The 25,383-nt window shown below is 46.0% G+C and overlaps 4 protein-coding genes across 6 annotated transcripts in view; 1 reads left to right on the top strand and 3 right to left on the bottom strand.

Annotated features, from left to right (window-relative positions):
* LOC131572381 (protein spire homolog 1-like) overlaps positions 1 to 1,668 on the bottom strand; it is a 40,550-nt gene extending 38,882 nt beyond the window's left edge. The window contains exons 1-3 of the mRNA XM_058825552.1: positions 1,434 to 1,668; positions 621 to 652; positions 25 to 189 (exon numbers count right to left, since the gene is read on the bottom strand). Coding sequence (XP_058681535.1) covers positions 25 to 189; positions 621 to 652; positions 1,434 to 1,668 — 432 coding nt within the window. The remainder of the gene's footprint in view (positions 1 to 24; positions 190 to 620; positions 653 to 1,433) is intronic.
* A 1,919-nt stretch (positions 1,669 to 3,587) lies between these two features.
* Positions 3,588 to 9,667, top strand: NEPRO (nucleolus and neural progenitor protein). The gene is given in 10 exon segments (XM_058825318.1): positions 3,588 to 3,668; positions 3,670 to 3,802; positions 3,961 to 4,115; positions 4,811 to 4,887; positions 4,995 to 5,126; positions 5,488 to 5,565; positions 6,419 to 6,780; positions 7,420 to 7,481; positions 7,939 to 8,189; positions 8,646 to 9,667. Coding segments are annotated over 10 exon segments (1,728 nt in total). The 3' UTR covers positions 9,043 to 9,667.
* On the bottom strand, positions 9,107 to 11,943 carry TAF13 (TATA-box binding protein associated factor 13). The gene is made up of 4 exons (XM_058825319.1): positions 11,897 to 11,943; positions 11,694 to 11,772; positions 11,138 to 11,235; positions 9,107 to 10,302 (listed from the first exon to the last, which is right to left on the bottom strand). Exons 1-4 carry the CDS (start codon positions 11,921 to 11,923, stop codon positions 10,132 to 10,134), a joined length of 375 nt encoding a protein of 124 aa, XP_058681302.1. The 5' UTR covers positions 11,924 to 11,943; the 3' UTR covers positions 9,107 to 10,131.
* Positions 11,944 to 13,346: 1,403 nt separating this feature from the next.
* On the bottom strand, positions 13,347 to 18,128 carry GTPBP8 (GTP binding protein 8 (putative)). 3 transcript variants are annotated; one of them, XM_058825733.1, is made up of 7 exons: positions 17,835 to 18,128; positions 17,430 to 17,528; positions 16,822 to 16,952; positions 16,388 to 16,487; positions 15,865 to 15,983; positions 15,297 to 15,420; positions 13,347 to 14,697 (listed from the first exon to the last, which is right to left on the bottom strand). In XM_058825733.1, the coding sequence occupies exons 1-6, from the start codon at positions 18,126 to 18,128 to the stop codon at positions 15,336 to 15,338; spliced, it is 828 nt and encodes a 275-aa protein (XP_058681716.1). In that variant the 3' UTR covers positions 13,347 to 14,697; positions 15,297 to 15,335. The 3 variants fall into 3 exon arrangements, with proteins under 3 accessions (XP_058681716.1, XP_058681717.1, XP_058681718.1); XM_058825734.1 differs by having other exon boundaries at positions 13,347 to 14,694; XM_058825735.1 differs by having other exon boundaries at positions 13,347 to 14,595.
* Between the last annotated feature and the right edge of the window lie 7,255 nt (positions 18,129 to 25,383).

The following is a 25,383-nucleotide window of genomic DNA, read 5'->3' as shown; positions in this document are numbered from 1 at the left end:
ATTTACTAAGGGGGAAGAAAACACCTTGATAACATCCTGCAGGGTGACTGGAGGTTCTGTTGGCCTGTCATCCAGTTTCAACATGAGGCACAGCAGTTGCTCCAAAGGATCACTCAGTTCTCGCTCCATTTGGCTGTCGATTCCCCAGTCCAGGGCTTCATAGATCACCCCTCCCAAGTACTCCAACAGCTGCAGACAGAGACCAAGGAAGCAATATAGCACAAAGCGCTGTGGAGAACATCACAGCTCTTATTTTCCAGCCATGTGTGCATACTCCTCTGCTCCTGAGGACTGAACACATCTCTCAGGATGAGAAATACCTCCATTTAAGCTGGTTTAAAGTTCTTAAATGGCCTTAACTGGCAGCCCTAAGATATATGCCATTAGGACAACAAGACTGTGGCCTAAACATCTGTGCACATTGTTTCCCAGTCCCACTGTCTTGAGTTCAGTCCAAGCACTTTGTTTCCTTTTCCAGGTTGCAGGGGAGTCACTCTCACAGGCCACAGCAAATTCAAGCACCTTGATAATTTCCCAAGACATTTGCATCTCCTGAGCAGGCCTTCTACTACAACAGGATTGTATCTGCACACACAATGAAGGTAAATACACAGGCTTACCTTGTCCTCTGACTGCTGAATGCTGCCAAAATCTGAAAGGGAAAAACAAGGATCAGGGGAGAAAGACAGCTGTACAGGCATTGAAAAACAGCTTTTAGAACCCTTTTCAAGAGAGGGGAACAGGACACATTGTTTGTAATAAGGTAACTAACTCCTCTGACTAAAGTCAGTCCTACCTGGGGAAAGTAGGCCTGTATTTGGGGAGTCCTGGAAAACACCATGGGAGACTCATGTTATTGTGAGCATCAGCCCAAAGTAACAGATACTGCATTTTATTGTTTGCTAATTGATATCCACCCTCCAGGGGAGGCACAGGATCTTTACCTTTATTCTTTACTACCCCCTCTAGTCCCTGAAGAGTTAGCCTAGCACTGACCTCTGCTGCAGCCCAACCCAGCCCTACATAACACAGAGTTATTACCACTTGCTGGGCTACACATAGTGACCAAAAAAAGGGAAAGTACCAATCATAAATCTGCTGTGAGAGTTACCATAACAAAGGAACCATACACTGGAAGATGAACAGAGCAGAACACATAGCAAAGCCTCAGACTATTTATTTCAAATAACATAAGTGGTGGAAAGCTTTCATCACAGCTATTCCCTAGAACCAAATGACTCAATAGAGCACTATTAGAGAATTTAGCAGGTCATGCATCTGTATTATCACTCATCCACAGTCCTCTGAAATGAAGTACAGGTAGGAGAATAGCTTCATGACAACATACACAGAAAAGAGAGGGGGAAAAGCAAAACAAAAAAAGCAGAAGAAAAGAAATTTCCCTTGGCATCTGCAGGTACCTATGCTCTTACCAGACTTGTGGTAGACCTGGAAGGAAGCAGTACCATCAGCATGGATAAAGATGCTCTCAGAACCCTTTACATACACAGAACGGAGTGGTAGGCTGTGGGCCAACTGCTCTATTTTTCTGCAACACTGAAAGCAGATAGCCCAGGCTTGCTCCTCACTTAAAGGATGCTCAAAACACCTCAGGAGCTCAGCTACAGAGACCTTTGCAATCCTCTGCTCACACCCTGGTGGTTCCATTTTTTCTTTCACCTCCAGCCTCCACTTTTAGCCTAGGAAGCTTAAAACTTCCTTCCCCAGGCTGGGCAAGCCTTCACAGCAGCTTTTTATTGGTTCTCTTGATTTGCTCTTGTCTCCCTTCCCTACAGGTGCAACCATTAATGTCAACATTTGCTCTGTCTTTTTACAGGCACATGACTTTATCTGTACTTGTACGAGATTTCTTAAAAGGACAGAATAAGTGTACAACAAAATGGAATCAAGAGAAGGTAAGTGTACAAAAATTGTGCTCAATTTAACTCCATTATTTCTCACAAATATATGAATTGCACCAATGTTTGCAAGTAGGAGAAGAGTACATTAAACTTCAGGCAGGGAGGGAAAGAGGCAGGAAATGTACTTGGGGGAGGAGAACTGAGAACACTATAAAAATCATTTTGATAGGAAACTATTCCAACAGCACTAATAAATTACAGAGCAATCAACTCTGTGAGGAATGAAATCCTGGAGATGAGAGCTCTTTTTCAGAGTAGTAATTGGTAGTTGATGTTAATGAAGCTGATAAGGTCTTAATTTGAAGTGTTGGTCTGTTGTTAAACATTGAATGTTAGAGTTCTAGGACTTGTCTTTAGTTGCCGTTGTTAAATGTTACTATTTTACCCTGTATTTGTATCTCTCCTCATCATACTCTGTATTTGTACCCTGTGTTAGTCTGTTGTTAAACCTGGAATGTTAGAATTCTAAGACTTGCCTTTAGTTGCCGCTGTTAGATGTTACTATTTTACCTTACATTTGTATCTCTCCCCATCGTACTCTGTATTTGTATCCCCTTCTGTCTCATCCAGGATTTGTATCCATTCCCGTCAGGAACCACTTCCCCTGCTCCCCTGCTCCCAGGAGGCCTTGCACCTGGACTGAATTCAAATGAGAGGCTGTGGGAACTATATGAACTCTCTCAAAACAACAAACCAGCACATCAACTTTGACTTTAACCCACCAGAACCACACTAAGTCACCCACTCCTGACTAGAGCCGGATCCCGTCCTGTCACCACAATTTGATAGTACACAGCTTAGAGGATAGCCTGGACTACAAGCCACTATTGCCTTGTTCAGGACTGTCGTGGGGACAAAAGCTCCAGCTTTGTTGAAAGACAAAGCTGCACTCTTCCTCAGTGTGGTCCAGTGGGAGCAGTGGTGGTGTGCATGACCCCTCGGGTTCCTCACACAGACATCTCTTAAAGGCTTTTTAAAAGGAGCTGGTCTATTTATAACAAACTCCATGGGCCCCCTCCCATAGCAAAATCCAGTAGTAGGGGCTGTGAGCATGGAGCGATCAGGATGGCCGTGGGGCAGGGCAGCAAGGCCCTTCCTTGCCCAGAATGCCAATATCCCAGAATCACAGGATCAGTTGGGTGGGAAAAGATCTCTGAGATCATTGAGTCCAACCTGTGACTGAACACCAGTGTCAGCTACACCCTGGCACTGAGTACCACGTCTGCTCTTTCCCTAAACACTCCAAGGACGGTGACTCCATCACCTCCCTGGGCAGTCCGTTCCAATGTCTGATCACCCTTTCTGTGAATAAATTCTTTATAACGTCCAACCTGAACCTTCCCCAGTGCATCTTAAGACTATATCCCGTAGTCTGGATGTGAATTGCTCCTGGTGTGAAGCCGATCACGCAGCGTTTTCAGCACACTGAGGCTTGTGACATGGGAGGGCACAGCTGCAGGGCTGGGGACTGGGCTCACTCCCAGGACCACGCCTGCACCGCCTCACGGCTGCTGCTGCGCTGGCTCACAACGACCACAGCTCCCTAGGCGCACAGTGGAGAATTACGAGGTTTAGAAAGTGTGAGTAACACTAATGATTTATAGTTATTTCCCTTCTCGCTTATAGCATTTGGGAATGCAGCGCACCAGCGCTAGCCCCCGGGCCATGACGCACCCCCACGGGGTGACTTGGTCCGGCCCGCGACTCTCCCCGCCGGCCCGCCCGGATGGTGCCGCCCACGCCGGAGCTCGCCGCGCGCAGCGGGAAGATGGCGGCGCCCAGGGCGGCGTGGGACGGGCGGGACGAGCCTTGGAACCGGCTGGACGTGCCCTGGCCCGCGAACAGCGCCGCGGTGCCGCTGGCGGCCCAGCACCCCGCAGGTCCCGGCGCGGCGCCGAGGGGTTGGGGGGTGTTCGAAGCCGCTCCCGGGTGTTTGCGGTGGGTGGTCGGTCGGTGGGAGCCGGAGCAGCCGCCGGAGCGGCGGCGGGCGCTGGTGCCGCTGCCCGGCGCTGAGGCGCTGCCCGGGTCTCGCCCGCAGTGGGGTTACTGTCGGCGCTGCGGCGGCGCTGCGACATCGCCGGGAAGCGGCTGTCGGGGCCGGGCCTGGCCGCCGAGGGACGCGTCCTGCGCGCCGTGCTCTACGTGTACCACAGCCGGCTGCTCCGGCACCGGCCCTACCTGGCCCTGCAGCAGGTGAGCACCAACCCCGCCTGGCCGGCAGGGACCCGGCGCTGGGTGCTCCCGGCCCCCGGTCACCACTCCCCGAAAGGCCTTTCGAGTAGCACTTAGCGCCCGGCGCAGCGTGCAAAAAAAGTTTGTGAGCAGGTGCGTTTTTGTTTTCTCATGGTTGAGCCCAGTGGGTTTCTTGGCCCTCTGCAGCAATTGCAACTTCAGTTTTCCTGCCCTGGTCTTCGATACTCACGCTGAGACCAGAAATAGGTATTATTCCATACCTTTACATACATGAATAATACAGGGACGTCATTCTCAAATAATTGCAAGGATAGGAGGCAGGAATAAAAATCCTATCCTATTTATTAGATATTTTCTGTTTTAAGATGAAAAGTGAACACCTTGCCAGTTTTCCAGGGAAGGGGTTTGTAAGCATTTTCAAATAACTGTTTTGAAATGGACCAGGAATAGCACTTACCTTCTTGAGTTGTTTATGTGTTTTTCTTCTTGATATCTAATAGTAAAGGCCCTTGTATGTAGCAGGGAAATCATGCAGCACCAATTAAACATGGCCTGCTCCAGTCCTTCACTTAATTCTATATTTAGAATGCAGAGTGATGAAGGGATGTTTTTCATCATTGTGCAAATAAAGAAATGTCACAGTTCTTAGACCAGTCTCTCAAAATACCAGTCAAAGGAGTTTTCTTTTCTCCTAGGTAGAGCAATGTTTAAAGCGCCTATGGAAAATGAATCTGGTGGGCTGCCTGGAAACTCTGGTAGGACTGATTCCCAAGTAAGTGGCATGATCCCATATCTTGTACTGTCCATTAAATCTGTCTGCAGAGCTAAAGGAAGAGGATGCTAGATTGTAACCAACTCTTCATCCTTGTATCACCACAGGAAAAACGCATCTAAAGCCCAGAAAGAGTGCTTGGTTCCCAGCCAGCCTATTCTGGAAACTGTGGCTTTGAAGGTATTGGGAGGCTGCAAGCTCATACTACGTCTACTGGATTGTTGCTGTAAAGCTTTTCTGTATCTTTTTTTTACCACAAAAACATTATCTTAGAGTTCACCAGTAGCACCTCATGAGACCAAAATGAGGTTTTGTGTAGGCCCTGCATTGCTGATGGACTCAACTGTGCAATTCATAGGTGCAACTTGAAATTTCTTTGATAGCCAGAAACCTTCATTTCAAGTTATTATGTGGAAATCTCAGGCTGTCTGGCGAGCAGCTGTTCTGGCCTTGAGCCAGCACAGCATCCAAACAAAGTTTGGATACTCATCTCCCAGATGATTCCAGGATATTGCCTTGTGAATTGCCCCTAGTTGGTGTGTTAAGCAACTCTCATTACATGCTGTTTATTTTTTTAACCTTAACTGCTATAATCTTCAGCTTGTCCGTGAAACACCTCTGCTCGAAGGAATTCATACTCCTGAATACTGTGGCTTCAGGGCTCCTGAGCCGGCTCTGGTTTGTGTGTTCAAAAGTCTGTCTGGTTTGTGTCTGTCTGTTTGATGTGCCTGTCAGGGAGAAGGGCTTGTAATTAGGCCTTGCTGCTAAGGGAGCTTTATTCAGTTGGGAGTAGGAGAAGGGAGGTCCCTCCATGCCTTTGGACTTGATTTTAGAACCTGCAGAGTTGTGCAAGTGGAGAGAGACTTCTTACATGCTCTTATGGAAGGCTTTATTCTTGGATCTTAGCAAACTATATGTACCTCTAATGAAATCACAGTGTTAGTGTCAGTCTGCCACAAACACCTGGTACTCTGGGCACCAAGGAGTAAGTCCTGCCTCATGCTGGAATGGGAAGGCTGGGTTAAACATGTTCTATTATACTACTGAGTTTTCTAGGGAAATTGGCTGTTCTGGTTTCTCTCAGTCTCGGAGAATAACTGCTGTCTGTAGCTGAAGGAGTAACAACATTGCTAGAATAACTTTACGTGACACAAGAAGTCTTCCAACTCAAGGAAACGTAGAGCAGGCAATTGTGTGGCATCAGGCCTGAGCTGGTGCAGGGTGCTTTTGTGGGAAGACCTCATGGCACCTCGGATGTGACCCAACAACCTGATGGGTCCCAAGTGTGGCACTCAGCAAAACTCTCTGGAAATGGAGGGGCTCCTGATCAGGAATTTTCAAGTCACTTTTGCATTCTGATCTGGAATAGTTCCTTAAAGCTCAGACTTAAGGAATGCAGGGTGATGGAGTGTAAAAAGGTAAATTTGTACTGAGGGGAAACAGGAAAGGACCATTGAGCTGAAGGTAGTTGTTCAGTGAGCATTATGTTTTGCTAGAGGAGACTTCATTCCTTTTTGTCCTCTGTCTACAGGGTCCAGTACAGGTGTGTATTGCAGACCCTCATGTCCTTGTACAGTGTCTTGTCAACAATGCTTCAGCTGGTATCTGAAACCCAGAAGACCCCTTATATCAAGAGGTTTACCTTCCCTTCTGATGTTGGTGACTTCCTTGGAGTTAATGTATCTTCTGAAGCAAAGAAGCAAAAGGCTAAAATGCTTACAGCAAAAAAATCTACCAGCTGGATGACAAAGTTCTTCCCAGCAATGCCAGAGGCAGTATCAAATGTTGGGAAAAAGAGAAAATCTGAGACCTGTACAAGTGCTGTGAAAAACCATAGCATCCTGTGCCCCGTGGACATTGGAGAGACAGTTGTGGTGCCCACAGCCAGGAGAGGTAAAGCCTTGTGCCAGTGTAATGGTTTCTGACATCTCAGAGACTGACTGCAACTTCTGTCCCACAGGGCCAAGCACTTCTACTACCTACAGGGTGGTTCTTGTACAAACTCCGTCCTTGGAAGAGAATGCTGCATGTGCCCTTGCCTTTATAAAGCTGTGGATAATGTCAGTATCATGATTTTTGGGGGGGTGTTTCTTTTAATCAGGAAACAGCCTTGAGAGAAGCAGGTAATGAATGCAGTATACAGGTCCTGAAAATAGTTATTTGTACTTTTCTGCTTTTGCATAGCTAAGAAGCTGTGGGCACTGTCTGTAGCCCATACAAGAGCAGGTAGGGCTGTAGGAAGAGGATGCAAGTATCCTGTGTTTGCTGGTTCTGAACTGTGCCCAAGTCTTCCTCTGCAGTCAGGGCTATGGCCAGTTACTGCAGTCATCCATGTGTTTGTGTGAAGCTTTTATCCATTAAGTTCTCCTTTGTAGCCATCTGTAAACCTCTGCATGCTCTTCATTCCTTGCCAGCTACAATGCAAAACTAATGTAGTCCCCTTGTGAGCCTGCTGAGAGTTCTGTGGTGTCTCTGTGCAAAGAAATAAAACTATCTCAGTGTTGTAATAGGAACTCTTTTCTCTCTCTGTAGGGAAGCACCCAGGGTTTGATGTGAAGAGCTTGCTTAGGCCATCCAGACATCCCACACAAGAGGTTTGTATGGCATTGTTTTACATGTTAGGTTGGTGGTTTGGGTTTTTTGTACACAAGTTTTTTTGGTTTTGTATTGTAAAGACTCTAACACTTGAAACACGATATCCCTCATTGAAAATGTCCCCTTTTCCTGCCTTATTTTTGCTTGTCTTGAAACTCAGGTTAGTGTGGAAGCTTTGCACAGAAAATCAATCACTACTTATTTCTGCTTGGGAATTTGGGCATTTGTTGGTTTGTCAAGTGAAATGACCAGAGACCAATTCAGCAGTAGACAGAAATACAAATTCTAAATAACTGCCTCTGCTTTTTTGTATTCCACAAAACAAGACTGCTCTTCCCTTTTCTCCTTAGAAAATAAGGAATATTCTCACAACATTCTGTGTTCTGCTCCCTTCCAGCAGAAATGATCAAACACATCATCTTTTTAAAACACTCTTTCTGTTACTGTTTGTTTCAGGGTCTAAGCATTGCATCAACACCTCTTCAAGCAAAGTCATTGCCACTTTCGTCTCGGATAGTAAAATCACAGCACACTGGATCTCTTGTACAGATGGTCCAAACAGCTGCATCATTTGGGGAGCTGTCAGAGGCACTCAGAAAAGCTATTCTGTGGTGCAAAACCAACAAATTCAAATCAGCAGCTTATTTTCTCCGTAACAAGTTGTTGAAAAGCAACCGGCTACACCATGTGGAGGCTCAAGGATGCAGGTAGTTTTGCATGGGTGTGGGATTTCTGAGTCTAACATTTGTATTTTAGTATTATGTATTTTGCTATAGTATAGTGAAACACAGTGGCCTAAGCCATTATTTTAAAACTCAGGATCACTAGTTCAGGTTACTGGGTGCTCTGACCATGGGCATTCTGTTTAGTTTCAGTCACTTGTGATTTCAAAAGGCTTTAAAAGGCTGTCAAATGTACAGTACTTAGGAGGGAGGATGAAAATGCAACTTAAATCATCTGCATGTTTTATGGTAACAAATGTATGAGGCAAGGGTTGTGTTTATTCAGACTGCTTTGGCTACTATTGTAAAAGGTACTGTTCTGTTTCCTTGGTATGCTAAGAAAAATTATAGATGGGTAATGATGAAATCTCTCCAAACTCCAAATGAAGTAACACTTTAGTAGCTGATGAAGTTCCGTTTTCTAACTTTGCTCCCTTTAAGCTTGAAGAAAAAGCTGCGCTGTGTGAAAACATCTGTCTGTAAACACCTCCTGTACGGGTCCCAACACACGTGCTGGCCGAGGCAGCACCTCCAGGCACGCTGCTGCCGAAGGAGGATCAGATCGTCGGCGCTCTTGAACACAGCCCCAAAGACTGGTGGGCAAAAGCCTCCTGAGCTTTTTGGGGTCTGTGGGAACAGTGCATCACTCATCCTCCCAGCTTACCAAGATGGGTCTCCAAGTCAGGAAGAACATTCCAGCATTGATACAGGACGTGTCAGACTAAGCACAACAGGGACCCCTAAGCGGCTGCTGCTGGAAGGAAGCCCTGGCCTTGTGTGGAAAGAACCTGCTGAAAACACAGATATTGATTCTATTTTTGCAGCAATAGGTGTCTGATCCTGGATTTGAATGAGGAAAGGGTCGAGTCATTCTAGTTTTTTGTTGTTTGGTTTTTTTTGTTTTTATTTTTAAGTAAACCCCTCTGAACCCTAATGGTGTCTCAGTAACTCACATTGTGAATTCTGTTAAGAAAGTAACAACTATTTTATTATGTTTTTATAAACCAGCTTTTTTTTAATGGCTGATTTTTGCATTTTTAAGGGTGTTCCAAATAACTGAATAGTCACCTTCCTTTTACCTGCCCTTGTCCAGGAACAGTGACTTTGTTACCCTTACTCAGTGTTCCCTCTCTATTGCCTGACCACATGTTAAGTGCTGCTGTCAAATCCACAGTGCAAACAGTTCCCATCCATGGCAGAAAGGCTGCAGCTGATCACTCACTGCCGCTTTGGACAAAAGACTTGCCAAAACCTTTCCAACCCTTACACTCTTCCTTCTGTGCTGCTTGTAGAGGGGACAGCCTTGATGTGCAGTATTATTGCTGTTTCAGCATTTGTTATGCTTGTTCTGAAATGAGGAGTTAACTCAAGTTACCTCCCCATAGCTGTTCCAGAAGTAGGGAAAAGCAAAGCTGTGGTCTGTATTACCTGCCTTATATGAACTGATCGATGTACATTTAGGTATGAAATGTGGGCACAAACTTATGTTTTATTCAAAATGCATACACAGAGCAAAGAGCACAACTTTGTTCGTAGTTTGGGCTTAAGGTCTTTGTACACATAACCAAGATCCATTTTCAAGGTTTCCTGTCACAGGAATACCCAGTGACAACTGAAACAATTTTAGAGAATCAGGAATCATTAGCCCTTGAGCCAATTGATGCAACACTTGAAACAGATTCCTCCCATTGCAGGAATTTTTAGAGGTCTTTTCCTCATTTCCTCAAATGGTATAAAAATACCTAAGTATACCACATACAATCAGGTAATGTTTCAGCTAATATTTCTCAGAAAAGGCTGAGAGTGAGGGCAGACATCCCAGCAGTGACCTCCATCCTAAAAAACCCTTCCAAACAACATGCATGATCTTCCTTCTTAGTGGGCAGCAGGTGCCCAAATAATGCCCCAGTGCAGCTTGTGCACAGATTCAAGACCCATAGTTTGCTTCATCAAAGGCCTTTCTGGCTCGTTTCAGTTCTTCATTCATAGTTAGGAGGTCTTTAACTCTGGCAAACTTCCGGGGGTCCTTGCGTATTAGAAAGACAATGTCCTCCACCTGCACCCGACCCTGCCGTCCGATGGACATGGCCTTGTGTGTCTGTTAGAGGGGAAAAGAAAGTCAGCAGTATTCCTTTGCCATGGTGCTTTCTTAAGGTCTCAATTCCACTTTAGTTCCTGTCATTTTATAATAAAAAAGTAAGCAATTGCAGGTTCTGGGCACCATCATCCTAGTCACAAGAGAACTTCTCAGTAAACCATGGACTTAATCTGCCGTCACTTATACCCTGAACATAACCACTACATATACATCACTTAATGGTATCAAAACGAAGGCCAGATTACACATAGGACACCCAGCCTGCAGAATGGCTGAAGATTAGGCATGATTTGGAAGCAGTGTGAGGTAACTGTATCAGAGGACAGTGTAGGGCATTTTGATAAGCATAGGAAAGACCAGCATTTCAACAGAAAGGGGAATGTTTGGATACTTAGAAATGGTACCCAAGTCTGGAAGAGAAATGGCCTCAGGCCCAAGAATGCATTCCTTTTGTAGGGCAGAGCTAAGTTCCCATCCATGTACAGACACTGGGCAAACACAAAAAGTTGACAGCCTTTCAAATGTGAGCCAAATTTTCTGTCAGCTGCACATACAGTGATGCCACAGTGAACCCCAAAGTCAGGTGGGTATTTCCCCTGCTACAATACTAATCAAACTACTACTTAAAGACTTCAGTGTTCTAAATCCACATGGAGTGAGGTGCATAAAATTTTGCTTTAATACTGGGAAAACAAAATCCAAGTTTATGTTTCTCCTACTAATGCCATGAGTTTGGGGCCTGGGATAATGCAGTATTTGAGTCAGAAGCATTAACCTTCAAAAAGCTAAAGTTCTGCTGAGGGTGTTTTGACCATGCCATCTAGAGCTGACTTACCATTTCAGTGATAAACTCTATTACCAGGTCCTCAAGAATGTCCACCGATTCTGTGTAAGGGTTCTGGTCGTCTCCAAATCCATACATCATGCACCTTACTGCACAGAGAAACACTCAGCATGAGGCTTTCATCCATTTAGTGCTGCATGCATCTAGTTAGACCTCACCAGCCTGCACGTTCCTGCACCAGGACGGCCCTCTCATCTGTCAGGCAAGACAAATCTTGAGGAAACATACAGGAAATTACAACAAACAGAAGCCAACAAAAGCCCTCCTGTAGGCACAGGAACTGTGCATACAGAAGAGCATGTCTGAGGACAGGCTCTCTGAATATTCATTTAGGCTGCAAAGCACTGCATAGTGACAGCGCAGCTAACTTTGGGCACAGCTAGGTCCAGAGCATACGCTAGCAGTATTTTTGAGGGGGGTCTACATGGCAGATTTCTGCAATTGCAGCCAAGGCACATTATGAAAGCCGCTGTTTTGCTAAGAAGTGAGTTTTGGGACCCCATAGCTGTCAGCTCGGGGTTTCAGCTGGGTACCCGGCCCGACTTACGCTCTTTGGAGAACAGCCGCTTCCTCCTGCCCTGCCCGCCGTCCAGGCCCCCGCCGGCGTCCTCCGCGTCCTCTTCGAACTACACGGGCACAGCGGCGGAGAGGCCGCGGTCAGCGCCCGTCTGGCCCCGGCCCCTTCCCGCCGCTCCCCCGACCGCGGCTGGGCTGCGGATCCCCGGGAAGGGCAGCCCCTCCACCACTCACCGGCACATCCTCCTCCTCATCCGCCATGGCTTCCCCGCGGCCCGGAACAGCTTCCGCGGCCCGGCCCCACCCCGCGACCCCGCCGAGCCGCGCCGGGCAAGACGGGCGGAGCGGGCGGCGCTGCGGGGCCTGCCTGGGCGGGGGGCAGCGCCGTGCGGCTGCGGCGTAGCTCTGGTAGCCCTCCCCAAACCTGGATATGACATTCATTGTTGGATTGCCGGATCGGCATAGCGTGGTTTGAAAGTGAGCTCGGGAGGTGTCTGTTAACCCCTCTGCTCGAAAGAGGGTCAGCCACGAGGTCAGAAAGGGTGGCTTTTCACAGTCGGTTTGTAAGGTTGGCAGGGGCTTTTCCTTCCCTTCAGCGAGGCACACTTGCCCATGTTCACAAAATCATAGAATGTAAAAGAGTTGGGATAAAGTCTTTAATGACCATCTAATCCCAACCCCCTTGCCGTGGACACGGACACCTCCCATGAGACCAGGTTGCCCAAGCGAAGTCCCCTCTTTCAGTTTGTACCCATTCCCCCTTGTCCTAGCACTAGAGTTTCTGATGGGCCCCATCTGGTTCTCTTTAGGCTCCCTTCACGTACTGGAAGGTTGTTATGAGGTTTCCACCTTCTGGATAGCACCTGACTCTCTCAACTTGTCTTTGTAGGGGAGGTGCTCCAGACCTGTTGTATTTCATAGTTGCTGTCAACCCCTTTGCTCCAGCCCTGCCCTTGAGCAGGTCCACTGTTCCCCCCAGTTTGGTGCCCTAGGCAGGTTGATAGCAATGCACTTCTTCCAGATTTCTCATAAAGATGTTAAACTGGACACATTCCAAAATACATCCATGCTGTGTTCCACTTGTAACTGCCATGCAACAGGTGTGTGACCCATTGGCTTCTATGCTCTGAGCTCAATTATTTACCAGTTTTTACTGAGCTACTAGCGCACCTGTTCAGACTGCAGCATTCTCATTTTGGACACTTGCAAAAATACTGTCTTTGTAGTGTCAGGGTTGTGACGACACACCAGACCAGACACATGACAGAGTAGAGGAAGAAAATGGAGATTGTACTGCTGAAAGACCAGGAAAGATGCACAAGGTGAAATCCTTTTCCAGTGAAGCTAATACGCAACATAATTTCTGTAAACAACAGCTGCAGAATAGGCATAGCTTTACCACATAATGACAGGAGCCTTAAGTAAAGCTTGCACAGTGCTAACAACTAAAGACACTTGAATTTAAAACTGAAATGAGCTCTACTGTATCTGTATGCTGCCAGGCCCACCCCCCACTCATCATGAGGGGGAAAGAGAGATCTTTTGTGTCCCTGGCCTGAGAAAGTGCAGCTCCTCACCTTGCAATTCAGCTGGTTCCTTAAGAACCTGACAAAAAAAAGTCCAGTAGTGTGTCAAGACACCAGCTTTCTCAAAGCCCATTTCCATAAAGGCACTTAAATCCAAGTTTTACTGTTTAGGGAGAGGACTTGATTTTATTTACTGTTTTGTCACAGGGGCATTGTCACACTCAAGAATCAAACTGCAGTATTGGCTCCTGCAAATGGCTGACCAAAATGCAGGAGTTATTCCAGTATCTGAAGCACTTCCAAATAAAACCAAGATGTGTCTGGAGGTAAAACTGGTTCTTTTGGAGAAGATGGTACCTAATGTTCCATGCACACACATCCAGTTTGTACAAATGGATTAACAGGACATATTTAATGTATTTAAGTGATTAGTAAAAGACTTCCTAGCATTGTAAGGGGTTGTAATGAAATTTAAGGGGTTTTGTTCTGAGGAAGGACTTAAACTAGAACTGCACTTTTTTGCAAATTCAGGGTTATTTTCAGAGGCTCTTCAGTCAAGGCTGAGGCCCTGAAAATTACAGCCTTGACAAGATTGATGTTTCTGGAAGATCCTGGTTTAAAGATTCTACAAAAAGGCCCTTCCTGAAGTGTTCACTTTCACCTGTTTCATCTGTATAGCCACTACTCCATTTCTAGGATCATGCATCTCTTGGACTGGTTTGCCCAGCAGCATTTTAGGATTACAGAATTACAAGTTTGATCACTAAGATGCAGAAGCTAGAGAGTCACATTTACTGCATTCATCACGTGCTCCTGATCCTACATGTATGCTGAAAACAGATCTTGTCTCATGTCTAGTGTGTTACAAGAAATTGCATAGTGAAAGAAAGTGGTATTTCTAGTCTTTTTGCACTGTCAGAGTGATTTAGAAAAGCACTTTCCTTTCTTGAGGTTTAAACACTTGATGCAAGTAACTGACAACTGCATAACCAGCCTTGGCCACATTAAGACATAGCAATGACTGAGTGCCAGGGTTTGACACAGGCACTTCATAGCTTCAGACTCAGTTCTCCTGTATGAGTGCTGCTATTGATGGCTGTCCTTTTGTCCAGTTCTGCCTTGTAACTGGACAGTTTGGAGTGCTCTTAGACAGACACAGCTGCTGTGGGAAGCAGTTCCCCTAAAGTGTACAGGACACATCAGTGTTGTGCTTCACCTGCCAGGGTACAGCTGATACAGATCATGGATGATGTGCCTCAGATCTGGCATTTCATCCACGTGGAGCTGCAGAAATTCATTCTGGATCTCAAAACAGAAGGTAGATGCAGCACTGACTCATGACAGTGTGCAGGATAGGGCTCCTCTAGATGTCAGTCTTTTATTCCACTCTGTTTCAAGCCAACACTCCTAGAAAAGTAGATCCCATAAAAGATGTGTTCTTTCCTTCATCCTTGCAGAACAGGGACAACTCAATGTCTGCAAGCAAGGCATGCTATCCTGCTGCACCTACTGAACACAGGACACAGAAGAGTTACAAAAGTAAAATATAAAAGACATCAAACACACCTTCACAGAAAACAGGTTGGCTATTTGCACTCTGCATGGCCTTAGAGCAGGTAGGTTGCACAGGAGGTAGTTTGTGGCCCCTGCTATCCTAACCCTAACCCCAGCTGTGAGAAATAAATCTCTGTGTATCATACAGTTCAACTGAGCAATACAGTTTGCTTAATGTTAGGGCTGTAGTTTTTCTTTCCTAGATTAAATGCCTCTTTATTAATGATATTACTAGACTGTCTCTAGTACCCTAAATATAGTGGAGGTTAGGCATGGAGTAGCATATTTTTGAACATTTCAGTGCAGGGAGAGGAAATGCTGTATTAAAACTTCCCTTCTCTATGGAGGTTACCTACTTTTTTTCTCCTTAGCACAATCATGTAGGTTTTATGAAACAGTTTTATAATAACCTGGATTAATTCACATTGCAAACTTCCTGAACTGATGAACCTAATAAAGAAAAAAATAGCTTTATAAATAGTAATTTATTCAAAAATACCATATAGTAACTTGGGCTATTTGCAACAAAAACCCCAGACCTCTGGTTTTGGTACCTTTTGTTCCTGATGAGCCAAGCAGATCAGCAGGTCTTTTCAGCTGGCCTCTACAGTGGGCAGGTTTCCAGTAACATGGGCTACAAAACACCTGAGCAAGTGAACCCCAGAGAACTCCACAGAACTGTGGAAACAGAGGCATAGATGTTCAGTGCCACATATTGATGTGTCTTGGAGTAATAAAGACAAACAGCCACTGGCTGTGCTCAGTCACACGTCTCAGAGTACACCTTGGGAAAAGCCTGCACTTTGGCTATGTAATCCAACAATTGCAGCTCTTACTGTTACCAGAGCTCCAAATAAAATGGGAAAGCCTGCTACCATGCAGCACAGGAATTGCTGCCCTGCTTTGAGAAAGGCCCAAGGAAGAAGCACCCTTGGAAACAAACCTCACTCACTTGCAGAGAAGGGGGAAAGAAGGGAAAGGACATTTCCCAATCAGCAGCCCACCCTCTGTCCTTGGGGCACAAAGAGGTGTTGCCTGTAGACCATACAGACTTGTGCTGGTATCTTGCCCTACTGAACTCATCACCAGAAACGCAACAGCAGCAGTGGAAAGGAACTTTACCTGACCAGGAACAGCTGAGGAAAGCATCCCTGTGTGTTCTTCTTTACAAACTCCTGGATCTCCAGTACATTCTTTAACAATAATCCCCTGGATGCTCGGTCAATTTTGGTTAACACCATCTGCATGGATCCAGAAAGGGAGGATTCAGAGAAGAAAGTAAGATTATTTTGCTGCTAAGCTGGAACATCTGTAAGAGTCCTAGATCGTCTTACAAAGCAGTCTGAAAGCTCTGGTCATATCTAGGGGAAAAAATAGTCTAACACAGTTCACCAAAACTATGGCTTGCATAAGGAGTGCACCTTTTCAAGCTGCTCAAGCTGAGCACTGAAAAAAAAATCTATTTAATCAACCACATAAAAACCCCTTTTAAATCCCATTTGTCTTCCTCAACACATTATAAACCTATTTTATTAACAATAAAGGGTTACTGCTTAGGTAGGTCAACTTGCATAAGCTCAGGTGGAGAGTACCTTTCTAGATTACCTGTACCTTATAACCAACCCAAGAATGAACCATTACCTACCACATAAGGAATCCCAAACTCCTCCAGCATCTCTACTGCAATATGATCTGTTTTCTGGAGTCCAACTACACCATCAACTAATAGGAAAGTCCTCCTCAAGCTGCCAGAAATACAAGCAACAGTAATTGTCACCATTATTTCATGCCTGCTCTGCTGCTTCCAAATTCATAAGCAAAAACAATTAACATGGGATCTGGGGATAGGAAGAGCCAAGAAAAGTCATGCATGGAAACTAAGGGTCAGCATGGAGCAGCACCTCAATCTTTCTTGCTCTTTTGACCTATCTGAGCATTAATGAGTGACAAGGCAGAAATTATGTCAGAACTAATGGATGGAAGCAGCAACACCTCTGCATTTTCTCCCCTCATTACATGATGCTGTACAGGGGTGTCAGTCTGGCTTTCCCTGTGCTGAGGTACAGGTGGGTCCCTTACTTGTGCCGTTCCTGCAGATAGGCCTCCACCATCTGAACAAAGTCCTGCGGGGCGCGATAGCCATATCCTGGCATATCCACCAGAGTAAAGTACTTCCCTACTTTGAAGAAATTCATCTTCTTGGTGTGGCCCTGAAGAGAGGATTTGAAGCAAGATGAAGCACAGGGGTGGTTTCTAAAAAAGCTGCTTTGAGCAGTGTACTAGGAGGTGCTCTGCAAAATATCTCTATACCAGACTCCTACCCCCCCAAAATGCTTTAAACTGCCCAGTCTCCTACCCGTGTAGCAATCCTACACGGCTCTAATCGTAAAATGGACTAAAAATACCTTAATGGCTCTCTAAGCTTGGTTCTTCTCAACAGCCTTTACAGCACACCTGCTCAGGTAGTGCAGCTCCTTCATCTGCCTGAAGAGCTAGGCTGGGCTCCTTCTGCCTCTTCCTGGGCTAGAGCAAGGCCAGTGCCAGCCATGAGGACAGCTACCAGAGCCGGCACTTTCTGTCATTTCAGGCTACTCAAGAGCTTGTTCCCTCCCACCCTTCTCAGCCCTATCCTCTGGACTGGTACCAGCTTATGATCCAAAGGGAGAGAAGTTAAAAACGTGACTCACCGGAGTTTTTGACACTCTAACTTCCACTTCTGGAGCCAGTGAAAACAAGGCCCGGATTAACGATGATTTCCCTACATTGCTTCGGCCGATGAAGCACACCTGCAGGGGGAGAGGCAGAGAAGGCACATGTACACCTGCCCACCTCTCGCTGCAGCCAGTCCTGGTCACTTCCCAGCCACGGACATGCCAGGCTGCCGAGATGCACAACGGGTAACAACAACAAATAAACGATTTGTTAAAAAGCAGCACTAAGTGCCCCGCACATTGCGCAGCGTTCTGACAGAGCTGCACAACCACCCCACCACCCCTTTACCCCCTCAGCTGAGCCCAGGCCGGGGTGGCCCGGCCGCGGGGGAAGGCGCTGCCCCGGCACGGTCCCGGCCGCGGGGGCAGCGCTCGCCTGACCTCGGGCAGGGCCGGCGGTGGGGCATGGTCCATGCGCACGGCGGAGCTCACGTAGTCGATGGGGTGCCCGCGGTCGGACCTGAAGAGCGCCTCGGCGCGCTGCAGGGTGGCCAGCCCGGGCTGGAAGAGGCGGAACGGCGCCGTGTCGGTGCCGGGCGCCAGGTACCGCTCCAGCTTCTGCAGCGGGAACACGATCGCGGTGCGGCGGCTCCGCTCCAGCCGCAGCACCTGGGACAGGGCGGCCAGGGGCGGCGAGACCCGGCCCGCAGCACCACCCGCCCGGGGCAGCAGCATCGCGGCGGCTGCAGGCAGGACCCGGCCGGCCCCGGAAGGCGGCGGGCGGGACAGCGGGGCGGGACAGCGGGGCGGGACAGCGGGGCGGGACAGCGGGGCGGGACAGCGGGGCGGGACTGCGGGGCGGTGCTGCGGGGCGGTGCTGCGGCTGCCCCCAGCGGGCCGGCGGCTGTCGGGGCCCGGTGAGCGCTCGCCGTCCGCACCCACACCCAAGAGCCGCCGGTGCTGCCCAGGCCGGGCTGTTTGTAAAATCACAGAATATGCTGAGTTGGAAGGGCACACAAGGATCATCAAGTCCAACTCCTGGCCCTGCACAGCACCAGCTCCAAATCACACCATGTGCCTAAGAGTGTTGTCCAGACACTTCCCGAACTCTGCCAGGCTTGGTGCTGTGACCGCTTCCTTGGGGAGCCTGTTCCAGGGCCTGGCCACCCTCTGGGGGAAGAACCTGTTCCTGATATCCAACCTAAACCTCCCCAGACACAGCTTCAGGCCTTCACCTCGGGTCCTGTCACTGGTCAGCACAGAGAATAGATCAGTGCCTGCCCCTCCTCTCATCCTCACAAGGAAGCTGTAACTGCAGTGAGCTCTGTCTTCAGTCTGCTTTTCTCCAGGCTGAGCAGCTCAAATGACCTCAGCTGCCCCTCATACAGCTTCCCCCTTCTCCATCCTCATTACCCTACTTTGGACACTCTAACAGCTTCATACCCTCCTTATGTTGTGACCAGAGCTACACACAATATTCCAGGTGAGGCCGCCCCAGCTCAGAGCAGAGTGGGACAATCCCCTCCCCTGCCTGGCTGTGATGCGTGGCCTGATGCCCCCAGGACAGGGCTGGCCCTCCTGGCTGCAGGGCACTGCTGGCCCAGGTTTATCTTTCCATCAACCAGGACCCCCAGGTCCCTTTCCATGGTGCTGCTTTCCAACTCATTCCCCAGTCTGTCCATACATTCAGGGCTGCCCCATTCAAGATACACAGTCTGGCACTTTCCCTTGCTGAACTTGATACAGTTGGCAATTGCCCAGTCCTTTAATTTATCGAGGTCTCTCTGCAGGACATCTGCCTTTGAGGGAGTCAAGAACTCCTCCAAGTTTTGTATCATCTTTTCAGCTCGGTGTCTTCGTATGTGTGTTCTCAGGCCAAGCCCAGCCACACTGTCAAGCTGCTGAGGGCTCCATGTGCTGATGCCCTGTTTGGCCAGGGAGTAGGGCAAAGCAGCCCTGTTCTATAGCACGGTCCACCTCCAGGCTGCAGCCCCCAGTTTTCCAAGTGCTCTTCTGATAAGTAAAAAAATTAAGTTTTTTCAGGAAAAAAAAAACAACCAACCAACCAACAAAACATATTTTCAAGGACAACTATGTAGAGGTCAGTTTTATTTTGAATAAGATAAACCCAAAGCAACCATAAAACTGTTGTCACCTGTGTTCACACTATAGTAAGAAGACCCTTGAAGTTTTACTACTTCATTGATATGTATCAGAGTGCTGTTTTCCTATCAAAAAATACACATAAAGCTTTTTACATTGTTCTCCTTCATGACTACAGTTCATAGGGCTGTAAAACCACAGAAATAAATGTATGTCCTTGAAACATTTCAAAGTACTGTAATTTTAACACTATCAAATGAAAGTAAACTTCATCAGTATCTTCATAAAAGTAATACGTGAAAATATTCTGATGTTCAACCTCACACCCAGGCCAGCCTGGACATCCTGTGGAACACTGCCTTTCCTTTGAGACAGAGACTCCTTTTCCTTCTGCAGTCACAGCCCTCTGTTTAAAGCCCTGTAAGTCTGGATGATTCCATTATTACAATGAATAGATTCAAGGCCAGGAAGGACCATTAGAAGATAACAGAGGCTATATCCTACTTTCTTTGTATTGAGTTCAGTTACAAAGCTATAGAGCTCAGTTACAAAGCTATGGGGAGAGAACTTTGATCCCTTAAGAATCCCTTAAGGGCCGCTAACAACATACATGTTTCTCAGAGATAGCTTTGAATATTTCCTAGTAAGACAAACTTCTACTGAAATCCATAAGCTGCTTCTCAAATTTATGATCAGTGAAAGTGCTTAACAGTGAAAGGTTAATAGGGTAAGCCTAGGGAAAACCCCCTGTATTGTACCTCAGTCCTGTAAATTAAGTCCTCTTAAAACCTGCTTTGTTTTACAGCAAGACAGAACTTAAATGTGCATAGCTCAGGACAGATAGCAATCACTGGCTGATACATGCATGCTTAGAAGAGTGCTCCCAAATAAATCTACAGATAACTTTTATTTATACAGAACAGGCCTCTGTCCTGTCACTGCCTATGGCACAAATAGTTGTAAATGCAGGAAAAAAAGGCTAAACTTTCAAGAATTACTTCAAGAATACTTCTAATCCTTTGGGGGGGGGGGGTACTAAAGCAGCAATTTAATTGAATTAAATTCTGTGGTGAATCTATTAACAGAAAAATTCGCTGCCCAGAGAACGACATGTTCATAACCACACCAGCAGGTAGATTTCCACATTTCTGTGCCACATACCAAATTGTGACACATGAAGCAGAACAAGTGCTTTCAGCTACTTTTGCCTCAAAGTCCCACACAGCTCACAGCTGTGGGCAGCTTCAAAGCACCTTGCAATAGTTTCCTCTGGCAGGCACATGTTCTGCAGCGCAGAGAAACTGATCAGCCCATTTAACACCACATCTGCAGGTGTGATGGTGAGAACAGAGGTGCTCAGTACACTGGCCAGGGTCCCAGCCACTAATTAAGTCTTTTTTTAATGTGACTACATAGGTAAAAGGAACAAATTAAGGCGGTATAGGACCTTTTGAGTACTTCTAATTTTAGCTGAGAGCATCCACTAAAACCATATCTAAAATCTGTAGACTGAAACTGTACATTTCAGTAGAAGGTGTTGGTTTTTTTCTTGGACCAAACTGCAGTTTAGGTTCTCTGGGGCAGATCGTATGGAGATGGAAGATGGCAGGTTACTATGGACAGAGCTGGTAAATTGCCAACATTAAAGCCTCCTTTGTATCTCCCCTGAAAGACTCTGCTTTTTATTGTGCATGTTATTGCCAAACATCAGGCATTTACACTGACATTGCCTATGGCTCATGTCTGTGGCAGCAGATGTCTCTTTTCAGTTGCTGGTTATGTAGTTCAAGTGTTAGGGAATTGCTACAAAAGTAATTTAGTCCACATTAAAATCTCTGACAATCATTCCTCTGAAGTTTGAAAGAGGGATCTATAACCATTGACACTGACCTAAATCCCAAACAATAGTCAAGAGCATGGAGCAGGAAGGAAGTGGCAACCCCACTTGTCTTGTCTGGTCTGATCTTGTCTATCCCAGCATTGTCAGACAGATCAAATCATCATTGCTTTCAGATACGTGTCAGAGAAGTGTAGCTGTGAGACCAGCTGGAGATGGAGTTCTGGGAGAGCAGTGAGGTGCATTTGGGACAGTTGGTTTATGTCCTGTGAACCTAAACTAGCCGAGTTCTTGAGTTTCATTTCCCCTTCATTTCCCTTCCCTTCATTTCCCTTTCCTTAAAAGTGGACCAAATGTTGTCACCAGGAAGCACGCTGGAAAGGACAGGGCGAACACACCAGCCTGCCTGCTTTCTTTTGTGACATTAACAGCACTACTGACTGTGTCTGAATCTGTGCTTCCCCTTAACGTACATCTTATCTTTTTTTCACTTGGAAGGTGGTGTAGGAACTACATCTACTAGGGTGTGGAGTTTTAAAGGCCAAATTATTTGTATAAAATGCTAAGAAGCTCTGCATTTTCCTCTATGCAAACTATGCAATTGGGGGCAGGGTGAAATGTCTCTAGTCCCAAGAAGGAAATCAAGGCCACAGATGTCTCAAGGGCAGGATATTCTGAGACTTTAACAAAAAATAGTTAAACAATTAAAATGCTCATTATACACATTAGTGGAAAACGCTTTTTTAAAGGTTCTTTAGTAAAGAAATGAAAGAGAGTCATTATTATTCATATGGCAGCTAACACTGCTAGCCACAGCTGAAGAGTCGTTTCCACCAGTTTTACAGAACTGAAATACTCTTTTCAATATCTGTTAAATTTGTTGGGCTTTTTTTTCTCCTGGACCCAAACTTATAACATCAGTATTAGAGAAAACCCAATTAACACCTCTGAAAGTGTAGTGGTGCTGTGAGGGTCCCCAGGATGAGGTGAGAGATGAGAATTTGACTCCAAGTTCTCAGAAGGCTGATTTATTATTATATTATATTATATTATATTATATTATATTATATTATATTATATTATATTATATTATATTATATTATATTATATTATATTATATTATATTATATTATATTATATACTAAAACTATACTAAAGAAAGAGAAAGGAGACATCAGAAGGCTAGACAAGAATGATAATAAAAACCTGTAACAGACTCAGGGAGTCTGACACAGCTGGCTGTGATTGGTCATTAAGAAAACACAATTCACATGGAAGCAATGAAAGACTCACCTACCACATTCCAAAGCAGGAAAACACAAGGAGAAGCAATCAGATAACTATTATTTACATTTTTCTCTGAGGCTTCTCAACTTCCCAGGAGAAGAAATCCTGGTAAACAGATTTTTCAGAAAATATCATAGTGACACTGAAAGTTAAATGTTTTGGGGGTCTTGGCTGTTAAGTGAAAAGAAAAAGAACTTTTCAAGGTGAGTGCTGTTGCTTGCTTTGAGCAGGAGATGGAGAAGAGAGCACAGCTATAACATGGGTCAGCAGCAGCATGAAGCCAATCTTTGCAAAACTCTGCTTTCTTGGGGCCTGAATCACTAATGACTGCTAGGAGCTTGCTCTGAAATGTCCAGGATGGCAGCTAAAACTAGAATTTGTTATGGGGGGTTCAGGGGGAGGCTAAGTCACTCTCCCAGAGGTGTGATGTATGTCCAGAGCCAGAAACAACATAAAGGAAACAGGATGTCATGGTGACTGTGAGCTATGAATTCAACTAAAGCAGGGTCTCAGAATGCAGAAGCCTTCTGAGCTGAAACCAAAACAATCTAACAGCAAAGGACACTTGAAACCAGTTCCAGGGCTGTGCTGGAGGTGATTAGAGAGCCACCAGGTCCAGCAGCACAGCTGCTTGGATCCACTGCCCGGGACACAGCAGTGGTCTTCTTGAAACAATACTGCCAGGCTGTCTGGCTCCAGTTTGAGTGTTGGACTGAGAGTCTGGGCTTTGAAAACCAAAAACCTCCCAGCAGTCCTCCCCCTGCTAAATCACGCACAGACTACCTTTCCACTGTCCACAGTCATGCAATAAGTTTGTGTGATGTGGACAGACTGTAATCCAGAGACTCAAATCCCAAAAGGCTAATTAAAGAAATACCAACATGATTTTCCAGCTATCACTTTGAATATCAGATATGAGGGAGAATCTTTATCAAAAAGCCCCAGACCCAAAACCGGTAGGCCTTTCCCCAGAATAACCAGACTAGGTTGCTCCCATACTGAAAGGAATTCTCCCCATTTATCAGGAGTTTTCCTGCCTTAGTTTCTAAAATGACCCTAACATTCTCCAGGTGCCTGGGTCTGTTGCTCCTGATTAAACCCCCAGTGATTAGGACCCTAAAATCTTCTGAGTTTCATGACTTGGACCATTATTTCATGCTGCCTCTGCCAGGTAGTTCTGAACTGCCTTACCCACAGACTGTATAGTTGAAACTATGGTATGTCTCACATCACAGGGATCTACATGTGATCTTTGCACCTTGGACCTGCCTTGAATCACGAGTAATGGTTGTTGCACTTCACTGCTAAACCACAAGGTGCTGGAGCAGAAGCTGTGTTGAGGATTTTTTTTCACGAGATTTTGCTTTTACTATGTTGAGCATACTTAAAGTGGTTAACTAAAAATATCCTTCCCCTAATTCAATGATAAAATTCTTATGTGAGTGTTGAAAATTTTATGTTGTTTGAAATAGTTGTTTGCTTGAAATACACAGAGTTGTTAGGCTGGAAACTGAGCTTTTTCTGAACTATGCAAATATGTTGTGTAAATTGAAGATGAATTGTAGTGAAATGTGGAGATAATAATCTGAATATTCAAGGTAGTTATGACTGGTAAGCCTAGGAGCTTAAATATTACTTTCAAATTAATAGCAAGAGTGGCCAGCCCATAGATTGGGCACTGGTGTGTGTCCAGAGCAGGGCAGCAAAGCTGGTGAAGACTCTGGAGAGTAAGTCATGTGAGGCTGAGGAAGCTGGGGTTGTTTAGCCTGGAGAAGAAAACACTTGGGGGTGACCTTATCACTCTCTTTAAGTATGTGAAAGGAGGTTGTAGCCAGGTGAGGTTTGGCCTTTTCTCCCGGGCAACAAGCCACAGGACAAGAGGACATAGCCTCAAGCTGTACCAGGGGAGGTTCAGGTTGAACATCACAAAGAATTTCTTCACAGAAAGGGTGATTAGACATTGAATTGGACTGTCCAGGGAGGTGGTGGAGTTACTGTCCCTGGAAGTGTTGAAGAAACCACTGGGCATGAAGAAACCACAAGGCAGTCAGTGCCATGGTGTAGCTGACACGGTGGTGATCAGTCACAGGTTGGACTCAATGATATTGGGGGTCTTTTCCAACTTAATTTGTTCCATGATTCTGTGGTATGAACTGTAACAGCCATATTACAACAAGGACTATGAGGCTGACCTAAATCCCCACTGACACTGATGTGGGAGGATGTGAAGATGATCATGTAGCAACCACTTGGTAATGGAATGGAGAGCCAGTAAAGAGTGAGAAGATCCCACACCCTAATGTGGCTTTGGGTCTAGACTGTCATGTGAGGGATAGGGAATCAAATTGTAAGGGTATAATTGCTCAGGAGTGTCTTTGTGCCTGGACCCTCTTTTGAGGTCGTTAGCTTGAACTGCCAGATGTCATAATTGATCTGTGCCAATAATCCTGCCAAGTGTAGACAAGAGCCTTGTGTTAAAAATTTTGTTAACAGCCAGATCCAAGCGAAACATGAAAAATCACACTGGTCAGGCTTTGTGCAAGTTCTGCTGTAGACTTTGTCATTCCACAGTAACACTGGGGACGGTGGGCTGGAAGACTGCTGGGAAGAAAGCAAATACAAATACCACTTCCTCTCTGCTCACCAATTCGCATCAGAGAAAGGCTCATGCTAGGAAGAAGAATCAGCTCTTTGTAGCTGCACTGTGGGACTCTCAGGAGTAGAGGAAGAACAGTGGCTCTGGCTTCAGGATCACTGGCAGGA

The sequence above is a fragment of the Ammospiza caudacuta genome, chromosome 2 (genome assembly GCF_027887145.1).
Source record: "Ammospiza caudacuta isolate bAmmCau1 chromosome 2, bAmmCau1.pri, whole genome shotgun sequence".
NCBI classification, from domain to species: Eukaryota; Metazoa; Chordata; class Aves; order Passeriformes; family Passerellidae; genus Ammospiza; species Ammospiza caudacuta.
This window is presented reverse-complemented; position numbering and strand designations above follow the sequence as displayed.